The 26,558-nt window shown below is 30.3% G+C and overlaps 1 protein-coding gene across 1 annotated transcript; it reads left to right on the forward strand.

Moving 5' to 3' along the window:
- Positions 1-19,624: 19,624 nt before the first annotated feature.
- On the forward strand, positions 19,625-24,520 carry LOC132759730 (ficolin-1-like). Its single transcript, XM_060751549.1, has 4 exons — positions 19,625-19,630; positions 20,298-20,394; positions 20,866-21,027; positions 22,529-24,520. Exons 1-4 carry the CDS (start codon positions 19,625-19,627, stop codon positions 22,789-22,791), a joined length of 528 nt encoding a protein of 175 aa, XP_060607532.1. The 3' UTR covers positions 22,792-24,520.
- The last annotated feature ends 2,038 nt before the right edge of the window (positions 24,521-26,558 follow it).

The raw sequence follows: 26,558 nt of genomic DNA on the forward strand, positions 1-26,558 counted from the left end.
ATATTGATTTTAATAGTCTCGCCTTACTAGCATGTACATTTATATAAAATGATATATTCAACAGAAATCTATTTTGAATACTGAAATTTCATTAACCTGCTTTATGCTGATTCATTTTAATTTCCATTGCAGAGATTGTATATTATTACCCCTCACCTTTTTGTAATGATCATTTCCCATAGCCCACTGGGAGTTAATAACAGTACGTGACTAAGAAATCTGTGCTGTAACATAGGTAATAGTAGAACAGTATAAAATCTGGTCACGTGGTAAATTTTCTAAAAATAAAAACGCTCGACAATTTTTATTCACGATTCAGCCTCTTATTGTTCAAAATACATCAAAATATTCTGTCTGATGAGATGTAAAGCATTCACGTAAATCGTTTGATCTTAGAAAATGAAATTAGTAATTTAATACGATAGAAACAGTGCACATGTTAACTTGAATTTCAAGCCCTTATAATAAAATAATACATTTTGAAAAAAGCTGAAAATGAAATGTTTCTTATAGCTTTATTTTTTTTTCTTTTTGTTAATTTGCAGTTAAAAAACGAAATATATTTAATTAGAAACAAGACTATTTAATGCGTTAGTTTTTAATATTGCCATAACCATTAATGCTAGATACAAACTCAACTTCTTGTACTCGAATAATTCCAATTAATGTAACTTTTTACTGTACACATTGTCAACGTATTCAAATGGCTGATAGAGCAGTTGTATAAAACTTGATTTTAAATTAAATTTCATATTCGTTTGCTAACATTTCAATATACCCCAGCATACTATAACATGTATAAGGAGACTTTAAGAAATCTTTACAGTGAAAAGTAAATATTAGTAATACTATAAAGCTTCGTACATACAAATAAACGGACAACAGTTAAGATGAATACATATAATACGTGAATATCATTTCGTCAATAGCGTCGATATTTGCTTTTAATAGCGTTACAAACTATGAAAATACGGGATTATATATATTATATAAATGATAGTCACGTATTTTATCACTTAAATAACGATGAATTGAAATTCTGAATTATCAAACTTTACAATCGAATTAGCAAGCACAAAATTGACCCAAGTAAGTTATGACAAGTAATTTCTCACCGACCTAGGCCATTCTATAAATCATGCGTATTTTGAATAACAATAAAGTAAGTGTACCACATGTACATACAACTGTCAGCTTAGGTAATGTTCTATTCCCTCGTAGCCCACTAAAATACTGCTGTCGTGCCGCCTTTTTTCTATATTATTATTTATAATGCTAGGAATTACTGGCCCCATGTAAACAGGAATATTGTATTGTCTGTAACAAGAAAACTCGATCATCTTGTCTTATCACAACTTCCGCTTAACAAATTCTTCTAGACAATTTGTTAACTTATGGAATTGTAAAAATCTCATAAATACGCATTACACACTCGAGCTCTGATTTCCGTTCGATATGTTGTCTTACAGCAGACATGTCTTTACTTAATGACGATAAAATTTGATAACATAACGTTCAGACAAGTATTTTACAGACAAATGAATTTCACTAAGATAATATGAACACGTGCATTTAAACCATCTTGTCATGATATATTTACAAGAAAAATGATGTATCGACAGTGATAATATCATCTATCTTATTGTTTGATCTGACAAAATGTTTCCGCTTCATACTAAGTCTAACATGTCTAAATGTTTAAAAAGCCATAATGTAGCTATTTCGAAAGCCTCATTAAGATATAAAGACTTATATATTTTCGTATAAACTGACTATGACAAAACAGACTGAAAAAGCAATGTGTCCAGTAAGTTAAGGTCAAATGTTATACAGTTCAATAGAAAATATCAACAGTTCACACTTAAAAATCGTTTCATTTAATAAACAACAGAACTTGCAAAAGGTAAAATAGTCCCCTTCACGGATTGTAAAAATAGTTTCATTGCAATATCCTAAACAAAATAACAATGATCGAGTGCATTTAGTTATCTTATAATTATAAGGATAATGCGTTTTAAAGAACTGTTTTACTTATCAGTTGCAGATATGTTGTCCGACGTCATATTTATTTGATCTTTGCCAAATTGAGGACCGATTAATCTATGTTATTTCACATAATTTCTAAATCAAACACACTAGAGAATAGTGGCGGCAAATATGATTATAAAGATCATTAGTGTATACAATTACTGAGATTTATTATTATAAATGTTGTTATTTCACGAATTTATTTCAAGCTATACTTCTGGAACAAAGCTCACAGAGGTAGAGTCGATCCATCAATACAGCTTAATTGCAACTATTCAAAACCTCTCTATATCATTGTTCAAATATGAATAATTTCCCAGTAGTATGATCGGATTATGTCATGTATGTAAGATAATAATTTACTAACGAGTTCTCTTCAATATTGGATTTTGTTCGTGTGATGAGTAAGGTTGTAGAATGTCGGTTTATTTAAATTGCTCAATCAGCAAATCTTGAAAGCGGACAGGGAACCTTAAGAATGACACGAAAATTTATATATTAATTAATTAATAAACGAATAAACAATTGATGAATCAGACTATTTCTATAAACTTACATTAAATTAGTATTTCATAATTCGAGTATAAAGAAAGTATCATCTGGGTTATCAAATATTGTCATTTTTCTTTTTCTGCTGCATTGAACATAATTATAAACGTATAAAAAGAATCCAAATACTAAACCGTCACATTCTTGTATATCAGATTAAAATTTGTCCTCGAATTTCTTATAGGTTTATAGAACAATGTATAACTGACCTAGTATACATACTTTTATTCGTGTTTTTCAATTTAAGAAATATAAAGAAAACGAAAAAGATATCTTTAGAATAAATTAACATTTTTCATTTCGTTACTGGTCTAATGTTTGTCACTGTTTATTGGTCCCCTATGGCTTGCGCCTATGATAAGGAAAGTAACAAATCAAGTTCTTATCAGTCACAGCGAGGTTCCCCCAAGACAGGAAAGTATGATCAAATTGACCCATGAGGTTATTTATAATAATAAATGATATTTCAGCAAATAGCAGAAATTAGATGAGGTTACTTATTGCTTGGAAATCTGTAAATGAAATAATTTCATTTATTGAAATTACATTATTATTTTATTAAGAAAAAAACATATCCTAGTTGAGTTTTTATTGACATTTTATTTCTGAATTTGAGTGTTTTCATCAAATTGGTTTGACTCCACAATAGCTATTTCACATAAAGAATGGAGATCGTAGATCATAGAGCTATTTTAAGATTTGGGTTTTTTGATAAACCGATGCGTAAGTTACTTCTAATAAAAACAAGTGTATTAATTGATATTTCCCTAACTTTAATTATGGTTCCAATGAATTATTTTTATACATGCCATGGATGAAAATTAAGTTTTTTTTATCGTGCATTATCTCTTGACATCTCACTTTAACACTCATCATAATTATGAAAATAACAAACACAAATATTTACAAATACATATAATTATATATTTTGCAAATTGAACACTTAATAAAAAAGTATGGAAAACAGCATGATTAAAAATGGCTACTGATTCCTTCACGTTTTTATATCATATGCTTTATTTTCTAAGCATTGTCAAGCTTTAAATAAATATAGATATATCTTCCATTAGTTATATTATAAATTGCATTGGTTAGACATTGGATTGCACTTTCTGTGGTCGCTATTTATTCTTTTACATTTCCATTAATGTATTACTCTACATTTCTATATATATATATTTATCACAATAATTCTCAATAATTAAATGTAATATATCAAGAACATGCTCCCAAATAATGCGTATAGATATTAACGTACTATAGTCATGCGATATGAAAAAGAATATTCCAATTAGGAAATTATTCGACATTTGACAAGCAAAAAAGCCCCTATCTACGACAATATCAAATATATTAGATGTCGATGATTTGGAAGTAACTTCATATAAAATTGATACAGAATTTCAGAATGATGAAATATATGTGTCATCATATGTAATAATATTAGTTCTATTATACCTATTTTTGCATTGGGTATTAAGTCATTTGCAATGGGAAACATGATTACTTTGTCACTTTTTTACAGAACAACCAGATGAAATAAATTAAAGATAAAATGTGTTCTTACATTGGGTATAATTATTCTATAATGTTTATATTGTTAAAAAATGATTCTTTACAGGACAAAATTTAAAATTTGTTGATGTAGGTATGTACAGAGAACTTTAGTGCAAAAGCCCAAATCATTCGCTCACTTCATTTTAATTAGAATTACTTTTTCAATTGTTCAAAATGGCCTAAAATTAAGCATTCACTGTGGTTCAAATAAATATTTTCTTTAATTTTGGGTATGTCACTTTATTTTGTTTTAATATATACATTTCATTTTTAAATTTCCATGATGATCTATCTAAGATTTTCAAAGTTTATGTCTTGAGGCTTAAGGTAAAATATTCTAGATGTTTTTATATAAATACCGTACTGTATGATAAAACAATATAGACTTTCTTTTTTAAATGACCTGATTAGACAACAAGTAGATACAAATATTTTCTTTTGTTTTCGGGTAAAATCTTTCATAACATACACATATCAATTTAGATATACGCGTGTGTCACTTTCCAATAACTATTGGACAAGAATAATGTTTAACGCTTAATATTGGACAGAAAAGACTGTAACGGAAATGATTTCAATGATTATTTCATTACGGATAAAAAATACAGTTCAAATGACAGTGGACAAATATCACAGTTCACATAACGGTGGCAAAGTATCACAGTTCACATGACAAAAAAATTGGCACAGTTAACATGACACAGGACAAAAACTTACAGTTATTATGACAGAGGACAAAAACTTACAGTTCTAATAACGGAGAACAAAAACTAAACGTTCACATAATGGAGGACAAAAACTCACAGTTCATATGACGGATGACATCGTAATAGGTCATAAACAGTATTTTTGATTTATTATTTTTTTTACAAACACTAAAGTGATAACAAAGCACATCGGATCTTATCTGTGTAATTTGATTTAGACATACACTGAGTCGTTGAGTATCTGAATAACATAAGAAAGCCACGCACCTGATTATTGTCAATATATATTCAACTCCTTGCTAGCATCTTCCTCTTGATGAACAAATCAACATTTTCTACGCAATGAATCGGACAATAAATATGAGTAATAAAACTTTATGAGTGGCACTTACTTTATATATTCTGACGAATTGCTTATTTAAGACACATATTTTTTTTCATTTATTTTGTATCACGACCTCAAGTAGCTGAATCTCCTTATCTGACACCAGAACATTCCATAAACTTTCCAGCAAGTTTATGAGTCATCTTATTTCAGATTTGCAAAGTTTAACGAAATTTCCTTTACAATGTTTTAATGGAAAGAACTAATATCAAGAGGCCGTAGAGAAAATATTATGTATATATTTTTTTGTCTTACAAATAGCGAGGGCATGCGGGTAAACATCATGTTTTAAAAGTAATAAAATAACTTGACCATAAACCCAATTAAATATTGATTTAGTAAGTCTGCCTTGCTAGCATATACATTTATATAAAATCTTGTATTCAACAGAAATCTATTTTGAATACTGAACTTTCATTAGCCTGCTTTACACTCATACATTTTTTGTAATGTTAAATTCCCAAAGGCCATTTGGAGTTATGCAAGTGCACCACGTTATTATGAAATTTGTACTTTTTATTTAAAGTTATTATATGTTTTATGTATATTTATAATAAATTCTAGTGTATAAATGATATGTTAACTCATTTCGATATGTTAAAAAGTTGTATTTCAAAATCTTGTAAAAAGTGACAAATAATAGTGTTTAATAAAAAAAAACAATTTTATTTTGTCAACGTGCGTTATTTGAAATTGTCATGCTATGAAACTTTGACGTTGTTCCGAATGCTTTAGATATTAAGTTTAAATTTGTTCATGTGCATTTTAGCATAAACCCTTATGTTATACTATATCTTTAGAAGTATACTTTTTCACCCATATAGCGTTCTGTGAATGGGATGTACTCTCTCCGATGTAAAAGACATGACAAAAGAAATGGACGTCCCCTAACAAAACCTACAAATATACATCAAAGAACTCAAAGAAGTTTTTTTTTCATAACCTTTATGACATACATTTACATTAACATTGAAAGTATATGATTCATATATGATTTCTAATTTCTATAAGGCTAAAACATGTATAGTTCACTTAAAATCTGATCATGTTGTAAATGGTGAAGATGAACATTAATAATTTGATCGATTGTCGTTCACACCCTGACAACTAATTAATATATCAACATATTAATACTGCGTAACTAACGCAATTAAGGCTATTTTTGCATATTTTGACCTCTTGTCGGTAATTAATATGCACTGTGCCGTTTGCAATATGTAAATTTATTTCGCTGTTCTGTTCACAATATAAATTTTAATACCTTTTTTTTTAAAAAAAATTGTAATGAAAATTAGCATAAATCAGAAGGTATGCTATTTTAAGCTGCACGAAAATGTTGACAATCTCGATATTTTAAGTTCTACATTTTTGTAGAAAAAAAACCTAGTCTAATCAAAGAGAGCAAATTGTTGCTCGGCTAGACAGTGAGAGACGAATTAAATATACGGACGTAAGAATATTGTCGTCTCAGATTCTATTCAATTTTTATGCAAATGAATTAGAAGACGCTTAAAATATAAGCTTGATGGTCTGACAATGTTACAGTTCAGACAGGATACATAAATCTGAATCTGCATTTGTCAAACAGAAGGCGAGATCCTCAATTAAAATGATATATCTTGAAGCAGATAATAACGATTTTGTCATGGGAAAAAGATACTTTTTTTGTCAGAGAAATTGGCGCAATTAAAATTCATTATTCCTTTTGAAAGAGAACGATTTGCAATACTTGTTGATGTTAGGAAACGAGTGTTTCCAAGAAGCTTTTAGGTAAATATGTCATTTTTCTTAAAAAAATCCTTTTATCGTCAATACAATAAATAGCGTATACATCTTGTGTATACATTTCTAGCACATTTGCTTTTGTAAATAAAATCTAGAAGGTATTGACTTATGTGGTTATCATAAAGCGAGAAGATTACGTAGTATTTATTAATAAAAAGCAATAAAGGTATATAAATTGAACACATGCATCAAGACAAATAAAAAATAGAGATAAATAGAGACCATTTACAAATTATACTTTTTACTTCTTTTTACTTCTATGTTTCCCTGCAAATATATTTGACAAGATTTATTCGGCAATTTTAATCATCTTTAAATGAAGAATATTTATTTCTATTGTCGTCTGTGATAAGATCAATCATGTCATGTCATAAATCACGTACATTTAAATGTCAGTCTGTTATGGATTGTCGGGTTTCCACTGCAATGTCATAACAACAAGAATATAAATGCGCAATACTAAAAACATTTCGATTAATTTGATGAGCAATATGAAAAAAAAAACGCAAAAACAATCTAGAAACTAAAAAAAAATATTGCTGTTAGGAGTTTAACACAGAATGTTATTTTGTTCTGTATTTTCTGAATTATATATAAACCAAATATATATTTGTTACGCTAGTTAAATAAATTAATGTTCTTCTATTTTGAAAAGTTGTATTAAAATGAAAAAAGAAATGATATTGGCAGAATTTCTGTTAGAATGATATTGAATATTTGTGATTTCGGATCTTTTTAGAACCAAAAGATAGTGGCAAGAACCTTCTTTTTATAAACCTTTCAGAGAACACACAAGGGGCGAATCACTGAGAACTTCAATAGCATTTCATGTTTGCTTAGTTTGCGATGAAGTGTTCCTTTAGTTCCATCTCAATATAGATTTGTTGATCTTTTTTTGCAAAAAAATATCAACAAATTTTTAGAAATATTAATTATAAAAGAAATAAACTATAGTTATATTCAAAATAACATAGTTTACCTCTGCGTTGCACATATACTGACCAGATTTAAATCTTTTATTTGTAGCAAATCCTTAGATTTTGATAGATTTATTACGAAGGAGGAAATGTTTTACGTCAAAAGTGGCATTTAAATGAAAGATTACTATATAAGAACAATGCAGTCTCCAGTTTTATCTACATTTTATGCAAATAGAATTAAAGTTTTCTATGATACATGATTCATTACATTTCTAATGTTTGTAAATCTTTCCTCTAAAATAATGATTCATTCAAGATTTATTTTGTGAAAAGAACGACACGATATGTTTGCTTAGACCGGTTGCAATTGATATGGGTTTATATTAATTACCTTCAATATCGATATAATTTTGTGTCGATATTAACTTGGCATAAATTGTGTGTATAAGAAGAGATATTTGAAATTTTATAGTTCACAACATTAGCTTACTCTTCAAAAACACAATGTAACATCACGGTCAAAATGTTTTGAAATAAACGAAATCATAATAACATAAATAAGTTTATTCCAAAAGCAATAATAAAAAAAGATAAATCATGCATAAACAGGCATAATATAAGGTTTTTAAACAAAGAACCTCCAACAACATGACTTTTCCCTACAGAAAAGACCGTTTCATTCGCGAATGTTTCTTACAAAGATAAAAACATCTCAAGAAAATTCACTGATCAGATGAATAGCATCTTATGTTTGATGTCGAAAAATTAATCTAGCTGTCTTATCAGACGAAGAAGTATTATCTTGTTTTGTATCTGTCTCAAAGAAAGACAGCATCCCATAAGATAGGTACAGTTCATCAGTTTGTAAGAAGCAAATAATTTGTTTGTTACATGTTATTTGTCATTATGAAATATTTAAGAAATTCATCCAATTTCAACATCTTATGTTAAGAATTACTCTGACGATAAACATTATACTATCTGATGGTACGGAATATTCTATATTATGTTGAAAAATATTCTATCTGATGTTGAATATTATTCTAACTGATGTTAAAATATCTTATCTGATGGTAAAGATTATTCTATCTGATCTCAATCGTATCATAGTTTGGGGACCTTTGTGTTGAAAATGTGCCAGAGTTAAATTGTATGCACATACATGCACAGTGCGTTAACTATGAGGGCAGGTATTAGTTACCCGCATTCCAGAGTAAGCTTATTAATTGGCTCATTAGGGAACGTACTTTTATTTATGCCTATGATACAAAAAAGAATAAACATTAAAACACTTGGTAATAATATTTATACTTAGGGGCTATGCCCCGCCCCCACTCGCACAAATTAGATAGCCTCATTTTCCGAGATACTCTTTCTATCACTTATCCGACAAAGAAGATTTTTTTTATTTTCACCTCATAGGAATTCATATCAAATCAATCGATTTTGTACGACACTAGAAACTGAAATGTGTATCACGTTACATTGACTGTAAATAGCCATTTGAATCTATGATATAGTGCAAAGATAATATTAGAAGATAAAATTAAAGCGTCGTAATATACTTGACGGTACTTTGGTGTCAAGGGGAAATATAACACAATCAATATTGAAAATTTGTGATGACTCAATTTGTCGCCTGATTGGATACATAAGTAAAACTGAGTCAGAACAAAGATAAACAAGGCATGGCGACGTCCACTGAACGAAGCCATTGACACAACCTGGTCACAACGACAGATGTGATATGAAAGATTGACATGAAGGTATGCAACAAACAATGAACGCCGAATAATCCATTGATGTTAAAAGGTATTGCATGTACTTGGAGAATGTTTACGATCACCACACGGCACAAACAACACGGTTGTGAACATAACGTGCAAACAAATTAAAATCAAAGTTTAAACAGTTAAGCTTTTCAACATTTAGATATAGCTGTTCTCATTTTAGGCACAACCTTTTAGCAAACATTTATTCAGATTACTTATAAGTGTCGTCTAATTAATATTAATAATATTTCCAGCTAACAGCATTCAATTGCGAACAGCATTTGTCAAAATGTTGAGGATTGCAATATATGTTCAATACCGAGTAAAATTTAGTAAATACAAGTATTTATATCTATAGCAACTAAACAGCATACATTAAAATTAATATAAATCTAGTTTTTTACATCTACATAAATATCAATCATTTCATTTATATTAAAATGATTTGATTCACTAATTTTGAATAATATTGCTCATAATAAAGACGATGAGAATCTATTTGTAGATAATCTATAGTGATGTTTCATTGTCATGTGCTATTGCAATAAACTATTACGATATTTAAATACAGTCTCTTTAATTCAATTATTATGCAAAGGAAATCCAGATTGTTATGACTAATGCTTCAGTCTTTGACAATGTTCATATAGAACATATTTATTTTATCTGCACTTGCTACACGGGAAGTAGGAATTTAAATAAATTAATAAGTCTTGTTCATAATTCTCATGTGAAAAAACTATTTTTGTTGAAACTCCCTGAGACGACAGAATATTAAACTTTAACCAGAAGGTCAAAGGCTGAGCCGCGCCGTTTGGATTTATTTGCTGTACCATTATGATAAAGGCAGGTCTACATTTGGTTTACAGGTGAGCGAAGTTTCTGTTTTTTACGACAGAAAACAGTATATTTCTGATCATTGAACAAACGAAACAAAGTAATACTAGTAGTACAAAATGCATATTATAGCTTTATCTTGATTACAACATTTTTGCTTGCTTTAGATTTTTTATTCATTTACTGTATGGACGAGTCCATATGTTTAAATGTATCGTGAAAGCTTCGTTTACATCTACTTCAAGTTCTCATTGCCCGATCAGTTGTAGCAAGTTTCAAGTTCAAAGCAAACAACGTGCTTGTTTTACTGTTTAACAATTAATAAACAATACGTTTTTAAAAAAGGAAGCTCATTGTTTATTTAAGAATGTCAGAAAACCAATGTCAATAAAAAAACTGAGGTTCTTTGAATGAATGTATGCGTAGCTGGTGTAATAAAAACACAGTTTACTGTTTATTTTAATTCAGAATAAATGCATGTAATTAAATATGAAATGAACAACCAAATAACGTTGTTTTTTTTTAATCTTTCTGATATATTATTGTTTGCAGAGACTTAATATGGTATCAATTTTATTCTCATTTCATATTACATTTTAATTTCGGACTGATCAATAAACACTTACTGGAAATAATAATTATGCAGTGCAATAGAAATTAATGACAATATAAATGATCCCAATAGACAGAGACTCTTTGATATTGACCGTAACAAGACATTTCTTCACTAAACTCATATATTACGTATGGTGTCAAAAACTAGTTTCATTTACCTCAGGTAGAAATATTCTTATTTTGACATCAAAAGAAAGAAAGCATCACACGTGAAAATTTGATCTTTATCTCGATGACTCCCTTTAGATGCCGGAGTGATGAGATGATATTAACACAGATGCTGGGAAATTTTAATTGCAACTTCAGGCTAAATGTAACCATTTGATGATATCTATAAGATTAAACATCTTTTACAAGTACAAAAAGCAAATAAACTAGTACCGTCTCGTGAATGAACATAATTTGATACTGCTAAAAGCAGAGAAAAAGGACAAAATTTGCTCAGCGAACATGCCAAATGTTTTGGCTGCAAATCACTTTGAACATATATGAATTCATGAATAAAAAATATTTAAGGAGTGAATAACATTTCACAAACGAATCTATATCGAATTTCATGGTGCAGATCACTTGGTTTGTGGGAGAAGCACATATTTGATCATTCACATAACAATATCATGTAAGATATTGCATCATTATCAAATCTAGACTTTTTATCATTGTCAACAACTGATATTTTTAGAATCGATGTATTAATGTTAGGCTAATAAGTATTAAAGTAACAATGTTTATGACTGTGAGTGAGTTAACCATTTATCTTCCCCAAGAGAAAATTCTAGAAACAACAATGAAACATTTTGAAATTTGAAACTTGAAATCATATGTAACGAAAAATTAGAAAATTTCTGTCGAAAAACAAATTACTGTTCATTTATCAAGGTAAGATAGATTTACCTTAGACGTGTCGGACTCGAATGAAAAATGTATACAGGTGGGGGTGCCGTTAAATATTATTCTCCATGATACCTTTTTCCACATCAAAGTTACTATGGCGTTATATTCTTGTCTTGTAGGGTATAAACTATTTCTGATCTATACAATTTCTTTTAGATATCTACTTTCAATATTGAAAAAAACAATGTATATGAGTTTAATTAGTGAAATAATTCAGGGTATAATATTAGCAGTTTATTTAATCAGGGAAAATGTAAATGACATACATTTATTTCCTCATGGACGAAACTGTTTGTCTTTGACATCATGTTTTGTAAAGTATATCAAAATATTTTAATATGTACAATGATTCAAGATTTTTAACATTATCTGGCAGGCTGGCTTATTCAATTTTTAATAACTATTTCAGAATATAACTGATTGATCCGTAGAAACTGGTGTTTTTTACATCATGAAATCGTATTCACCGCGCTTAAAAAGTAAAAACCTCTAATTTTGCTCAATCATATTTAATACTGGTAGTCAGTAAAAACCTCTAATCTTGCTCATTCATATTTAATGCTGGTAGTCACCTACTGAGGGATGTTGCATATATTCATTGTCACTCTTGTACAGACTCGATCAAACCGAGTCTGCAATTCTCTTGTAATTTTGTTGTGATTTATGCTTCCGAGGGATCACTTTATTTCAAGATTTTGATACAGTTTAACTAGTTTTTTGAAAGCTTAAAGGTTGTTTACCGATGGCAAAAATAAAATTACATTTTACTTATTTATAGAAACTATTTGCAACACGATTTGAAAGATATCATCCTGTGCTTAGGTGATGTATTGCAAAGCACACACCCTTCGTATTTAAATCTATTTTGAGTCCACTTCCTGAAACTAACCAGTACAGGTGTCAAAAGGAAGCATGGATGTATGATGTAGCAAGAGTATGGATCGAACTCACACTGACCCTGTAAAGAGGCAGACACTTTACCACTGGGTCACTACTCCCATCGACAGCACACTGAAATTTGTGTTCTTGAAATAAGCAGATGTCATTAAATATATGCATATGAAACATCTTTAACCTCGAAAAATGTCCTCATTCACAGTAAGCAAAATTTTATACTTAAATTCAAATTATAACCATAACATGTCCATGCGGAGGGGATGCCTTTACGGGTTGAGACTACACCGTTTAACCCTGCATGATCATAAGAGGCAGCTTAATGGATTTGAATAACTGGAGTCTATGCATTTCTAAGCACTAGCCGGTGAGGTAGTTTTGACCCCTGGTGTTGCTTCAAGTTTTTAACACCCGAGATAAGTCAAAATTATCTTTCCATGACTTAACCTGTATTGCTGCTCTGTTAAACCAAACCAAACAAACAAAAGCCATAATTTATTTACTTACATACTAAATTACAATGAAAGACCCAATGAGATCATATTTGTAGAGTGCAGGGCAGCAACTTACTTTGGACATTGTAAATATTTGTTTTTAAAAATAACATTTTTTTTTCTACCAAGTTGTTTGATCGCAAATATTGTATAATGACTGTTTAGGGACTCTTTTTCAGTGTATTCCGATATTTTTCAATGTAATGCTTCCAAGGGATCGCTTTTTTCAAGATATTTGTATGATAAGCCAAAGTGGTTTATAACTTATTAACAAACCATCACTTTATTCTGAAAACGACACGCTTGCATGTCTTTTATCATTAATAAGGCAACTTATTTAGCTACGCAATTATAACGTGATACAAGATAAGATGTCCTACAAATAGCAGGTCAATATATATTTGAATATCATAACTCTGTAACGTTCATTTGAAACAAATTTTGCAAAGTATAAAGATCGGTGATAGTTCAATTGGTTACTTAAATATCTCGAAGAAACAAAGACTTTCTTAAATATATCAGTCATGTAAAAATAAAAATAATAAGATTTTGGACAGAAAATCTAAAGCTTCAACTGAAGGAAAATGTTTCTTGTACTACTTTATATTTCGAATCCATGTGTTTTTGTACGCGCCGACTCGGAGTCATTTCAAATAAGGAAGACACACTTGAATAAACAGCTAAAGGGGCACACAGTGATGGAGATATATGTGAAACACCACCACGAATGTGCGAAAGAATGCTATACACTTTCAGTATGTAAAAGCATAGATTATCATCAAGGAAAATGTAAACTAAACGATGTCGACAGTACATCGATCACACCAAGCGAATTTGAGGATAAAAATGGCGCAATCTTTTCCGACATTAGTGATTGGCCCAATGTGAGTACAGAATGTTTTTGAAGTTGTTTTCTTTTTTTTCTATTTCTACCTTTAGTTATTGCTTTAGTGGATCTGCTTATGTTTCTAAATTCAAAATTTTGCTATTTCATATTCTGCTTAGGCCTGTGCTTGGTGAGTTTACGGTAGTTTGTACTTGACAGTAACGTCCACGAACAGGCTCAATCAAACCGAGCCCACAACATTTTCAATTTTGTCGTTCTGGACTTTCTTTAATAGTTCATATTTTCTCTATATTGAACATATTTATTTAAGCTCGATTGCGAAACAGGTTCTTGCAACTTATATCTATCACTTTCGAGTCCGCTTCCTGGAATTACACTGTACTGGTGTCATATGAAGAAACATGGTCATGACCCGATTAGGGCTCGACCACATGATCCATGGGTTGAGAGGCAGACACCTTATCCCCTTTATTAGCTTACCAGAACCGAAGATTCACGGTGAGCTATTAGTATCAAAGGGGGATGGTCCGGCGTCCGTCGTCATGCGTGAACAATCATCATCTTCTCTGAAACTTCTGGGCAGATTTACCACAAATTTGGAATGTCGCATCCTTACGATCACAGTCACACTTACATTTGCTCATGTCATTTCAATTGGCCCATTTTAGGGGCTTGTGCTTTGTATGTGAACAGTATACATATCTACACATTGTCTGTCTTTCATTTGACATGCTAAAATAGGACCTCACTAGACACTGCTGCACGATGGCAAAGTTCAATTGTATAGAACAAAATATATTTCTGGAACTATTTAGTTTTCACAATTAATGCGGTGGTTTAAATGAATTCATCTTCTGATTGCGTTAATATCTTTCAGCTCTAGAATTTGGACACCATATTGCGTCATTCTATTAATCTTTCTGCAGGGTCATTTGTAGAATTTTCCCCATGAAATGAAATTAGGCCCAAAGAAAGATTACAATCGTTTCCTGTACCTTACTAACATGCTCAATTTCTTTATTAAATTTTGTTACAAATTGTAATTTTTTCAATTTTAGTTGAATTGGATTCAAACTTGGAGAAAACGCATTCCAATAAATATTGGGATACACACACTGTTGCACCTGATATTTCATGTGCATGGGATATTGTCAATGTATAACAGATAGGTGATTGGTATTCACTGGGACTCATTTACAGTATTTGTTGTATTAAATGAGAATATAATAATAATATATTGAATAGCCTGATCGATGGACATGTGGGCCTCCCATTAGCCTGAACTGGTATTCTCTAGCTGCTCTATCTCAGTTATGTGTTTGTTTGTTTTTTGTTCATTAAACCAACACGCCTCTAGATTATGTTTATTTTTATGAAAAATTCTAAAATATGTGTAAACGTAAAATAATGTGTAGTGACAAAAAGGATGCAATTTGCACCTAATTAATTGCACTTTAATTCACGTAAACTACTACAATGAGGTACAAATGTGCACAAAGCGCTTAGTAACGCAGTAAAAATATAGTCATAATATTGAAAAAATCAGCAATTAACCACATATAACATGTCAATTATTACTTGAATCTTACATTCTTTAAGTCTAAGTAATATTTTTGTAAAATAGAAAAAAACAGAATCCCTAAAGAAAGCCCAACACGGCAAAATTGAAAATGTTGCAGACTCGGTTTAATTGAGCCCGTTCATGAACAGTACTGGAATATGCAAGTGACCGTCCACGACCCCTAGCACCGGCTAAGCAGAATTCAACATTTAAACACGAAAATGGCGAAATTTTGAATTTAGAAACATCCGCAGATGTGTTCATACGGCGGTTAAGTTTGATTTTATTGAAATATTTTGGCTTATCTGGAGGCATGTAGCTTTAAGTAATATTCAAATAATGTTTCAATAAAGAAGCACTCAAACTAGTAAGTTTTATGTTAATAAACTTGAATTTTGGTTTTGGTGCCTACTTTGGTGTGTCGGGGGCTGCATCCTTTGAACGTTGTCCTTGCTTTGTTATTTTTTTTTCATTTTTTTTTTTTTGTGTTTTTTTTTTTTTTGTAGATATGGCTGAAATATGTTTTCATCTTATTTTACTAAAACTTTGGATTTGAATAAAATGCAAATGAAGAATATTTTACAACATGAAAAAAGATCTTAATGGGAGAGAGACGTTCACTGAACTCTAAATAGAGAAAAACAGAATCCCTCAAGAATGCCCAACGCGGTAAAATTGAAAATGATGCAGGCTTGGTTTGCTGAGTAATACTAATTTTTCTGCTGTCTTAACTAAAATAACCAAATGATTTATTAAAAGAGTTTATGACCCAATTATTTGTTCATCCGCCTCCGTGGTCGAGGGGTTAGAGTCGATGACTTCTAATCCAGTTACCTCTCTGGCGTAGGTTCGATCCCCGGGAGATGCTTTGGTATTTTAGCGCGGAGGAAGGTAGTCTAGTACTGGTTAACAATGGTTAGCAAACTACCCGCCTATGTGACTGAAATATTGTTGGGAAAAGGCGTAAAATCAAACAAACAAACAATTTGTTCAACCATTTTTCAGTTGGGCGCTACGCTTTCCTCTTTTGAGTACATCTAACGGACTAAGAGGGAGACTGCAATTTTCATGCAATTTTGTTGTGATTAATGCTTCCAATAGATCACTTTTACATCACTTTGAAAATATCAAGTACCAAATTTACCTATATTAACTAAATAACTAAAAATTAAACACTTTTTTCTTTCCTGGGGGATATGAGAGATACATAGTTTAAAAAAAAGAAGAAAAAACTTCGACCCTTCCACGGCCTTAAATGTCAATGTGATTGACCGTAGTTCTAGCCTTTTAAATACCTTTCAAAGCGGAAAAATGCATTAGGATGGTCATACCTTACTAGACATCCGACGCCAGTTTCTAAATTAAATCAATTTAGTTATAAAAAGTTAAGATTTTATAATTGATATGTCGATTATTTCAAAGTTACACCATATACGTAACAAAAACATGTTATCTTTTAAATTGTTACTTTTTATTATAAAATTGTAATGAATTGAATTCTATTTCTGTTACACTATCTACGACATTTTGTTACATTCAGATAGAGAAGAACGACTGAGATTTTATTAATATCCAAGTATCAAGATAATCTTCAAAATTATATACTTTATGTTATTTTGACAGTGTGAAATGATAAAACGATTTAAATGTCTTATCATTTTAGTTCTTTAAATACTTGTTTGTGTCACTTTACGCTGCAACACAGTTTCTAAATAAGTGCATGTTTTGTTTTAGGACCAGAAACAGTTTCTACATATTGAGTGTTTTGTTTCAAGACTTTTATAGTTCACGACAACAGGTAACAAGTGTTGTGTGGCAGCTGTTAAATGTTTCCCTGTACTTCACTTCAGTGTTGTTATATATTCCTCGCCTTTCGGGTTCATTGTTTCCAAACCTTTAAGTGCTGCAAAATGAGAATTGCTCAAGCCGGTGATTGGCGGCTTGGGGATGTTGCACCTTTTCATTATCCCTTATGTACAGACTCAATCAAAACGAGTCCGGAATTTTCATGTCATCACTCATTTTCGAGATCTTTGTATTGTGTTACAAACAAGTACAGTTTTAAAATAAGTGGTCCAGTGAGGGGAGATGCTTTCATTGAATGACACCCTTCATAGTTAATCTTGTTTTTTTTTATATTTCGTGTTGTTGTTCGAACTGTTTTGTTCGTGTTATATCTTGCATATCGTATATGGGAATTTTCCAATCGTCTCGCCTCCTGTAACATACAAATAAAAATAGTATTTGATATATAACATTTTATGTATTGCAAGTTTCTATTGAGCTTAAATTGAGCACAAAATCAATTTCATTTTATTTCAGAAGATGGTTGGGTCTTGTGGAAATCAGCCATGTCTAGAAAATCAAAAATGCTCCAACAGAAAAGGCAGTCACAGTTGCAGAGAAAAACTAGGTACATGCTTATTGTATTTTAAAGGGAATAGCATTACAATAAAAAAAGTTGTTCGTTCCCTCATGTTTAACATTACCGTGTATCGTATATGCAATATATGGGTTTCTGAAGTAGAGCCGATGAATATGTCTGCTCTTATGAGGTTACGTATGATTTAAATTCGGAAATGTGATCTATTCGTTCATGTGAATGTAAAAGTTATCCGAAGTTATATGAATTTGTATTGATATGTAAAAGCTAACAATTCCTTTGATCTCAGACATTTCATACATGTATATGTATAAGGCTGTCGTAGTATCGTAAGTATTATTTGTTCCGGGTACATTACTCTGTTAAACATTCCATTAAGTGAGCTAGTTTCTTTGTAGAAGTAATGAATCATGTTTAATTATTCATGAAATTTGCTTAATGTATGTGCAAAGTCTACATTTTGATATTCTTGAATGGGTTTATAAGTTTATAAAATTTTTCTTCTATACATATATGTTCAGCGACTGACTGCAAAGGAATCCTTCGTTTAAATCCTGCTGCAACTAGCGGTCAACATGTAATAAGACTATGGAAGACAAGTAAAGTTGTAACAGTTGTCTGTGACATGGACACAGACGGTGGAGGATGGACGGTAAGGAAATCTTGAACTGGGGAAGTCGGTGAATTAAGTTTTACACAATCTTATGAGCATGTACACGAGCGACCATTTTGTTCCTTTCTCAATTAGTAATGTGTCTGTAGAAAATCCCCAGTCGTGTGACAAAATTATGTTATAGGTATAAGCTATTGGTATAATGAAAGTTTCCGGGCAGCATTTAAAGATTCAGAAACACAATTGTTTATGGTTTTATATAATAAATATAATGCTTAATAAAGAGTTATCAATATTGTAAGTTTCAAAGTCTAAGTCAAATGTTTCAATAAGAAATAAATGCATATATTTTAATGATTTCATATAATGTGTACAAATATTTGCAATACATATTTTACATATTCTTCGATGTTTGAAAATTGTTTTAGAAGCATAATGATATACATATATAAAATTTCACTTAAGTGTGGTAACAACATTAAATACAACATACAGGATCTTTAATGTTTAATAAGATAATACAATAGAAAAAACAGAATCCCTACAGAAAGCCCAACACGACAAAAATGAAAATGTTACAGGCTCTGTTTGATTGAACCCATAGTCAGTAGATATTTTCCAAATTCACAGAAGTTTGATATTCTTTGTGGTTAATTTTGTATTTAACAAAAACAATATGCTTTCAGTGGCTCTTTTTTTGCAGTTCAATATTTGACACGAAATGAAGCTTGACGTAAAAAGTGTAAATGATTGCTTTACTCAAATTTCGTCTCTTGGGAAGCAATGGATGTATCTGAATTTCATAATTTATGAACTTTAAATTGCGATTGTAATGTGATGTTAGACAAAACAAATTGATATGCATACTGTTGTTACCCTTTAAACTAATTGACTATAATAAAAATGTATATATTTTTCCCTCCTTTTTTATTGTGATACCATCGGCGTTTCTTAGCTTGTAATGTATTATGGTCATTACATATCAATCAAACAGAGTTTGTAATTTACATTCATTAGGCCTTATTTTTTGCTTTCTAAAAACATTTTTTGTCATAAATATTACAAGGTTACAATAATATCATTATGCTATTTATTAAGGTTTTAAGCAGTTTTTAACAACTGGTTCATATAATTGTAATATAATTGAGATTTTCAATTTTGCCGTTTTGGATGTTCTTGTGTGATTTAAATTGTCCTTATGTTGACTCACTAAAAACTGCTTAAGCCGGTGCTAGGGGGCGTAGACGGTAACTTGCGCCATGAATAGGCTCAATCAAACAGAGCCTGCAACATTTTCTGCATTTCAACATGGGCTTTCTTAAGGGATTCTGTTTTTAAATGCTTTTTCTATGTTAAATGTCATATTGTAGTTCTGAAAGGCGATGAAATACATATTATTTTGTTTGTTATAATTTAACGATTCTGGCGTTGTTTTTATCGCTTCTGTACATTTCAGGTCTTTCAGAATCGCTTTGATGGTTCTATAGACTTTTACAGAAATTCGACGGACTACGAAAACGGATTTGGAAATCTGTTTACAGAGTTCTGGCTAGGTAAGTTTATATTAAATGATAAACAATTGACATAAAGTTGCATGCCTCCAGATGAGCAAACATATTTTAAGAAAAACTTGAGATGAGAAAAATGTTCTCAGATTTTAAGAAAAGTAAAAAAGAATCAAGATTCATGTAATAATTAACTTGTTAAGTATTTCTGCTGTGATTCTTACGCAGTAAGGGCTATTTTTGCATACTTTATAATCTTTTATGGTAATTTAAGTGGCACCGATTACAATAAGTGTATTACTTTCTTTGCTCACTTCACAACATCTTCATTACAATTTTCATAAAAATTAGCATCAATATGGAGGTATGCTTTTTTAAACTCCTTAATAAGTTATTCTGCTATCATGATATTTAGTTTATTTTTAATTTATATTTCCATGTGGCATGTTTATACAAAGTACTTTAAAAAAACAGTATAATCATTTATTACTAAGAACAAATTTTTAATTCATTATCCAGGTCTCGGGATTATGCAGGAAATAGTATCAAATGGACCAATTGAACTTAGAATGGACCTAACAGATGGTGATGGAACAACAGTTTATGAAACTTTTCAGAACTTTCATCTTGACGCTGGTCCAGAGTACACAATCCATCTTGATCCCGGGCAAGGAACGGCCGGTAATTTGTTTTCGTTTTACGGAATCGAAAATAATGCACGAGAGACTTGAAGCTTATTCAAACATGAAATAGAGGAAAACGGAATTCTTAATAAATGCCCAAAACGACATCCTGTATGTTGTAATTATAGTGGTTACCACACTTAAGTGAAACATTATATATGTATATTATTTTGCTTCTAAAACAGTTTCCAAACATCGAAGAATATGTAAAATATGTACTGCAAATATTTGTCCACATTATGTGTAATCATTAACATAAAAACATTCATTTCGTATTGAAAAAATTGACTTAGACTTTATAGAAAATATTTTTCTAATAACCTTCCTTTATTAACAAGAAATGTAAATTCGGTTATATGATATTATCTTTAAAAGTAATGCTTTTTTGGAACTTATAATTTGATTAATCTTCATTTGAGCGTTATATTTATGATATAAAACCATAAGGTGAATTACAGTATCTTTAAAATGTAAGCTTGTATGTTGATTAAATATTTTGGCTTGTTCCCGTACATTTGGCGCATAGTTTGTTGTTAAAATGACGGACATTTGTATTTATTTATTTATTTAATATTTATTTTTATTTTACTTTTTTTCTTATGTTTTTCTCTTTTTTTTGCCACTTTTATAGTATGTGACGTATGGATGCTGTAAAAAATCACTTCAGATATGTTTTATTTTCGATCCTTGAAGATCGATGACGACATTGATGTTGTGGGTGCATGTTAGTGTTCATTTCTCCTTCTATTTAACATTTTTAAACATGAGTGGTTCAGGTATTCCAACTTTATTATTAAAACCTATTCTAGCCGCCGTATGACACACCTGCGGATGTTCCTAAATTCAAAATTGCACTAGTTTCATGATTGAACTTTGAATTTTGCTTTAGCCGTAGCTAGAGCGCTAGAACGGTAACTTTAACTTTCCAGTATTGTCCATGGATTTGTCGTTTTGGATGTTCTTCTATAATTCTGTTTTTCTCTATGTTGCAGACTTTCCACAGATGGCAACTAACAATACAGTCTAACTACAAAAAAAAACATATAAGCAATTACAATATATTGAAAGGCTATTTATGCTCCTAAATAAACCGTAGTTTTCAAACAAGTCGTAATGCATGTTTAGTTTGTGCATTTTTAACTAGGTTGTGAAACCTATTTATTTCTAAAACTTATTACTTTCGTCTTCGCTTTCTAAAGCTAACCAGTACTGTCGTCATTAAAGTACGACTAAAATCAAGGGTTATTTGGCATGTACTTTACTCACCGGATCGTGTCACTGCTATTGCTGGATCCTTCCGACTGACAGTTCACATTCCTCGTACGCCAGACTGTTCATATCATATATGTCATCAACCAAACAGTATCAAATAAAACCAAGTACGAAATATAACCGCCAATATAAGTTGTCATACAAATGAACTGTTATATCTTTCTATTCTGCTTATTTAAACTTTATAAATACTAACAATGTTAAAGTTAGTTCCACATTTTCTTCAGGTGATGATATTTCAGACTTGGGAATGTCATATCTGAACGGTATGCATTTTACCACAAAAGACGTCGACCGCGACCCCTATCTTCCTGAAAATTGTGCACAAGGACAACATGGAGCGTGGTGGTATAATCAGTGTGGCGGTGTCAACTTGAATGGAGAATATGCAACCCCAGGTTTTCAACATCCAAAGGGTTATTGGTTTGGAATTTTCTATCAACCATATAGTTTTAATTCACTTAAAGCAACTAAATTGATGTTTCGCTGAAACAATTGACACAAATCTTACGAGTTGACGGCGCATAAATACTATTTACAATAAAATTGGTTTTTAATATGTTTAGTAATTTCATTATAGCCAGAGTAGGATTCGGGGAGTTCAGTTAGTAGGTTTCGTGTAAGTGTATTAAGTTTTATATACGTTTGATAAATTCTTAGGGACGTATAGTAAAATTCAAGTACGTTTAGTAAAATTCGGGGACGGTAAATAAGTAAATTTTGTTTACTTTTAAATTTCGTTTCTTTTAATACAAATACTGTTTAAAGGCCAATTACGCCACAAAAATACTTTTACGTTAATTTTTCAAAAGCTTTTTGTTTCTTTTTTTTTATTTCTGGGTTCTTTTATAGTTTCAAAAAAAATGCTCATTGGCCAATTACCTGAGCAATCTATTACATCTGTTGCATTTTAACAATTAAGCCATCATAGAGATTGAATAGTTTGTATGGACGTCAAAATACTACTTTATTTACATTTTGCTAATTTTATGACAAATAATCTCATAATTAGAGCTACTTTCCCCAGGTAACAAGCATCGAAAATGCTCTAAAACCATTATTTAAACGGTAAACTTCTCATGTTTGCCCTTTGTAAAGAAGTCAAAATTCAATCGTTCAAGAGGAATAATGTGCCTTTAAATAATATCCATAAAAATTATATATATTGAATATCTAAACAATATTTTCACAACTATTTCTGCTTTGAAAATAAATCTACATCTACACAGAATAATACTAATTTCGACCAATTTTATTTATCTCAAAACCATTTCCGTCAATATTGACGGTATCTCGAAGAGTTATTTCAGACAATTTGTCAAGCTTCAAGGTATCGTTCCAATAAGGTGGTAGACGTATCAGATATAGTTTACACAATGATAGTAAAATAGAAAATGTAACTTGAGGCTAATCGCAACAAAAGCTTTGAAACGTTTTATTATGTACACTTATGGCAAGAGAAAGAAATGTCTTGAATTACATTAGCCGAAAGCATTAGCATGACAAATATACACATACCGACTGGGACAGTACATGAAAAGATTGTTTCGAAATTGAAAGAAAATGAAAATGCGGCCGACAACAAATCTGTTCTAAGAATAATATCAATGTCAATTTATTCTATTTCCCAATTTATCATGGTCTTTCTTTGACACTATGGTTTGACAAATACAACAAAAACTATTGTCGACAATATGTTAATACAAAGCAAGTCACATTTCGTGCCAAGTGAACTTGGCATTTCCTTTGTTGTAACAAAAGACATTCAGAATTTTTTCAAAGATAAAAATCAATAATGTACGACAAAATGTTGACCTGTTAACGGACGAAAGATATGAAGTTCACAGAGTATGTGAACTTAACATTATGATCATTCATAATACATGCATATGTGGTTTTCGTCTCAAATGCAGGTATTTCATTTGCCGCCGGAAAAATATATTATTTCTTTCTTTTTTTTGTAAGTGTGGATATGTGTGTATTCATATAATCAAATATTTCACAATATATTTAATTAAATTTACATTATTGATTTATTTATCATATAGTAAATTATAGGATAGCACAAAATAACATTGAAAAGAAGAAAAAGGACGCGTGTAGCCGATGCATTTAATTGTATTGTATTTTTATTGTATATATTTTATCAAATTTGTTTCAAAATGCCTTGATATATTTATTAATTTTGTCACTTTCTTAAATCATTCGCTTAACTTTGCATGTAATATATAAATTATCTGTATCAGTTTTTCAATTGAATGATTTTTATTATATTTTAACTTTAAAAGAAAAGAAAAAACTAGCTTTTAATGTATTATTAGATAATTGATAATGTATATATTCGTTTTGCATTTATTATGTTTGATTGCTGTTTACCTACAACCTACATTTAGTGCTCATTCTTGTGCATGTACATTAAACGCTTGAAATTGTTTTTAAGTGTTTTAATCCATAACAACAGTATTTATAAATGTCTAATTGTTGTCCTGTTCACTGGACGGTTATAATGATTACCATTGCCAATGATTCTAAATTTTTATCTGGTTCATGACTTATCGAATCTTTTATTTTTTTTTACAGCAAATCTTAACTGCACTGACATTGGCAATCGGTTTGTTTGATTTTTCACGTCAAAAGCGAGCAAAATGTTTAAAAAAGATAAAAGAAATAAGAACTGTTAGTCAAAGATAAGTAAATAACCAAAACTGGTATAATTCATGTTCATATAAAATGCAAATTATATCACTGTCGTCTGAGATAACACTATCATAGCTTAACAATCTCAAAGTTCAGATACGATGATTAAAACTGGAACAAGATTTGTTTGATTTACAGCATAGTGAAGCTTTAAAGAACGCGAAGAATAACTTAAATATTTTACTTCGCGGTGATTTATGTTAAACATCAATGATGCTAGTGTTAATCTGGAATTAGGAATATTATTATAATTTTTGTCTGAACCTTATTTATTTAATTTTGGTCTGAACCTTATTTATCAAGTAAAAACTTAAAGTTTCTTATAAATCCTATAAAAAAAGAAATGTACGAATCATTATTAAATCTTCTTTTACAATAAATAGTCAAGTCTGTGGGGATATAGGCATTGAACGTTATAGTATAGATAAAATTAGCAGTTTTCAATGTTCTCTTTCACAATTATTTAATAGCTCGTTTTAGATTCAATTAACCATGTTGCAATCGCTTCCTGGGAACAAACAATTCAAGAATGATTGTTATTGTCAAAACAAATATCTTTTAATGTTGATTTTTATTTTATTGTCATAACAAGAAACATTGACATGCGACGAAACAAGGTTTTCAACTTTAATGTTTCACACAAGTTTTGTGATCATGTGCCATGTTTTTTTGGTAGAATTATGGCCTTTTGATTTTTAACATCTAATTATATGAAATAGGTGAGCATAAATTTCTATCTTTCATTGTTCTACTGATCTTAATTGCTAATTGTATCTATGTAGATGTATATTATTTATAACAAACAATAAACTTAGATACCAATTGATGTTGTTCATAAAACTAATTATTTCAATACATTATAGTAGTACATAATGTTGTTTGGTCATTCTGTTTGCTCATCACATTCAGCTGTTTATTATTTATATGAATTATATATAGTTGAAAGTGACTTATAGGCCCAACATGGCCGGATGTTGTAATTTGTTATATGTATGTTTATTATATTGTACATAGCACAATGTCACTCTAATAAAATTTACTTACGTACTTACGTACTCACGTACTTACTTACTTACATACGTACTTACGTACTTACTTACTTACTTACACTTACTTCCTTACTTACTTACTTACTTACAATGTCACTCTAATAAAATTTACTTACGTAATAACGTACTTACTTACTTACTTACATACGTACTTACGTACTTACTTACTTACGTACTTACTTACTTACGTACTTACACTTACTTACTTACTTACTCACATACTTACTTACTTTACTTACTTACTTACTTACTTACACTTACTTACTTACTTACTTACTTACTTACTTACTTACTTACTTACTTACTTACTTACTTACTTACTTACTTACTTACTTACTTACTCACGTACTTACGTACTTACTTACTTACTTTTAATTTTCTTTCCTAAGTTTCAATTTTTGTATTCTCTTCTAAGGCGTGTAATAGCTTGTTATGTTGAAGAAAATCACAATATGTTATGTATTGTTAAACGTTTCAGGCTATAACGTATCAAAACATTTCTCGTCTCGAC

Source organism: Ruditapes philippinarum, unplaced genomic scaffold (genome assembly GCF_026571515.1).
Source record: "Ruditapes philippinarum isolate M1 unplaced genomic scaffold, ASM2657151v2 ctg5760_1_1_1_1, whole genome shotgun sequence".
Classification (NCBI taxonomy): domain Eukaryota; kingdom Metazoa; phylum Mollusca; class Bivalvia; order Venerida; family Veneridae; genus Ruditapes; species Ruditapes philippinarum.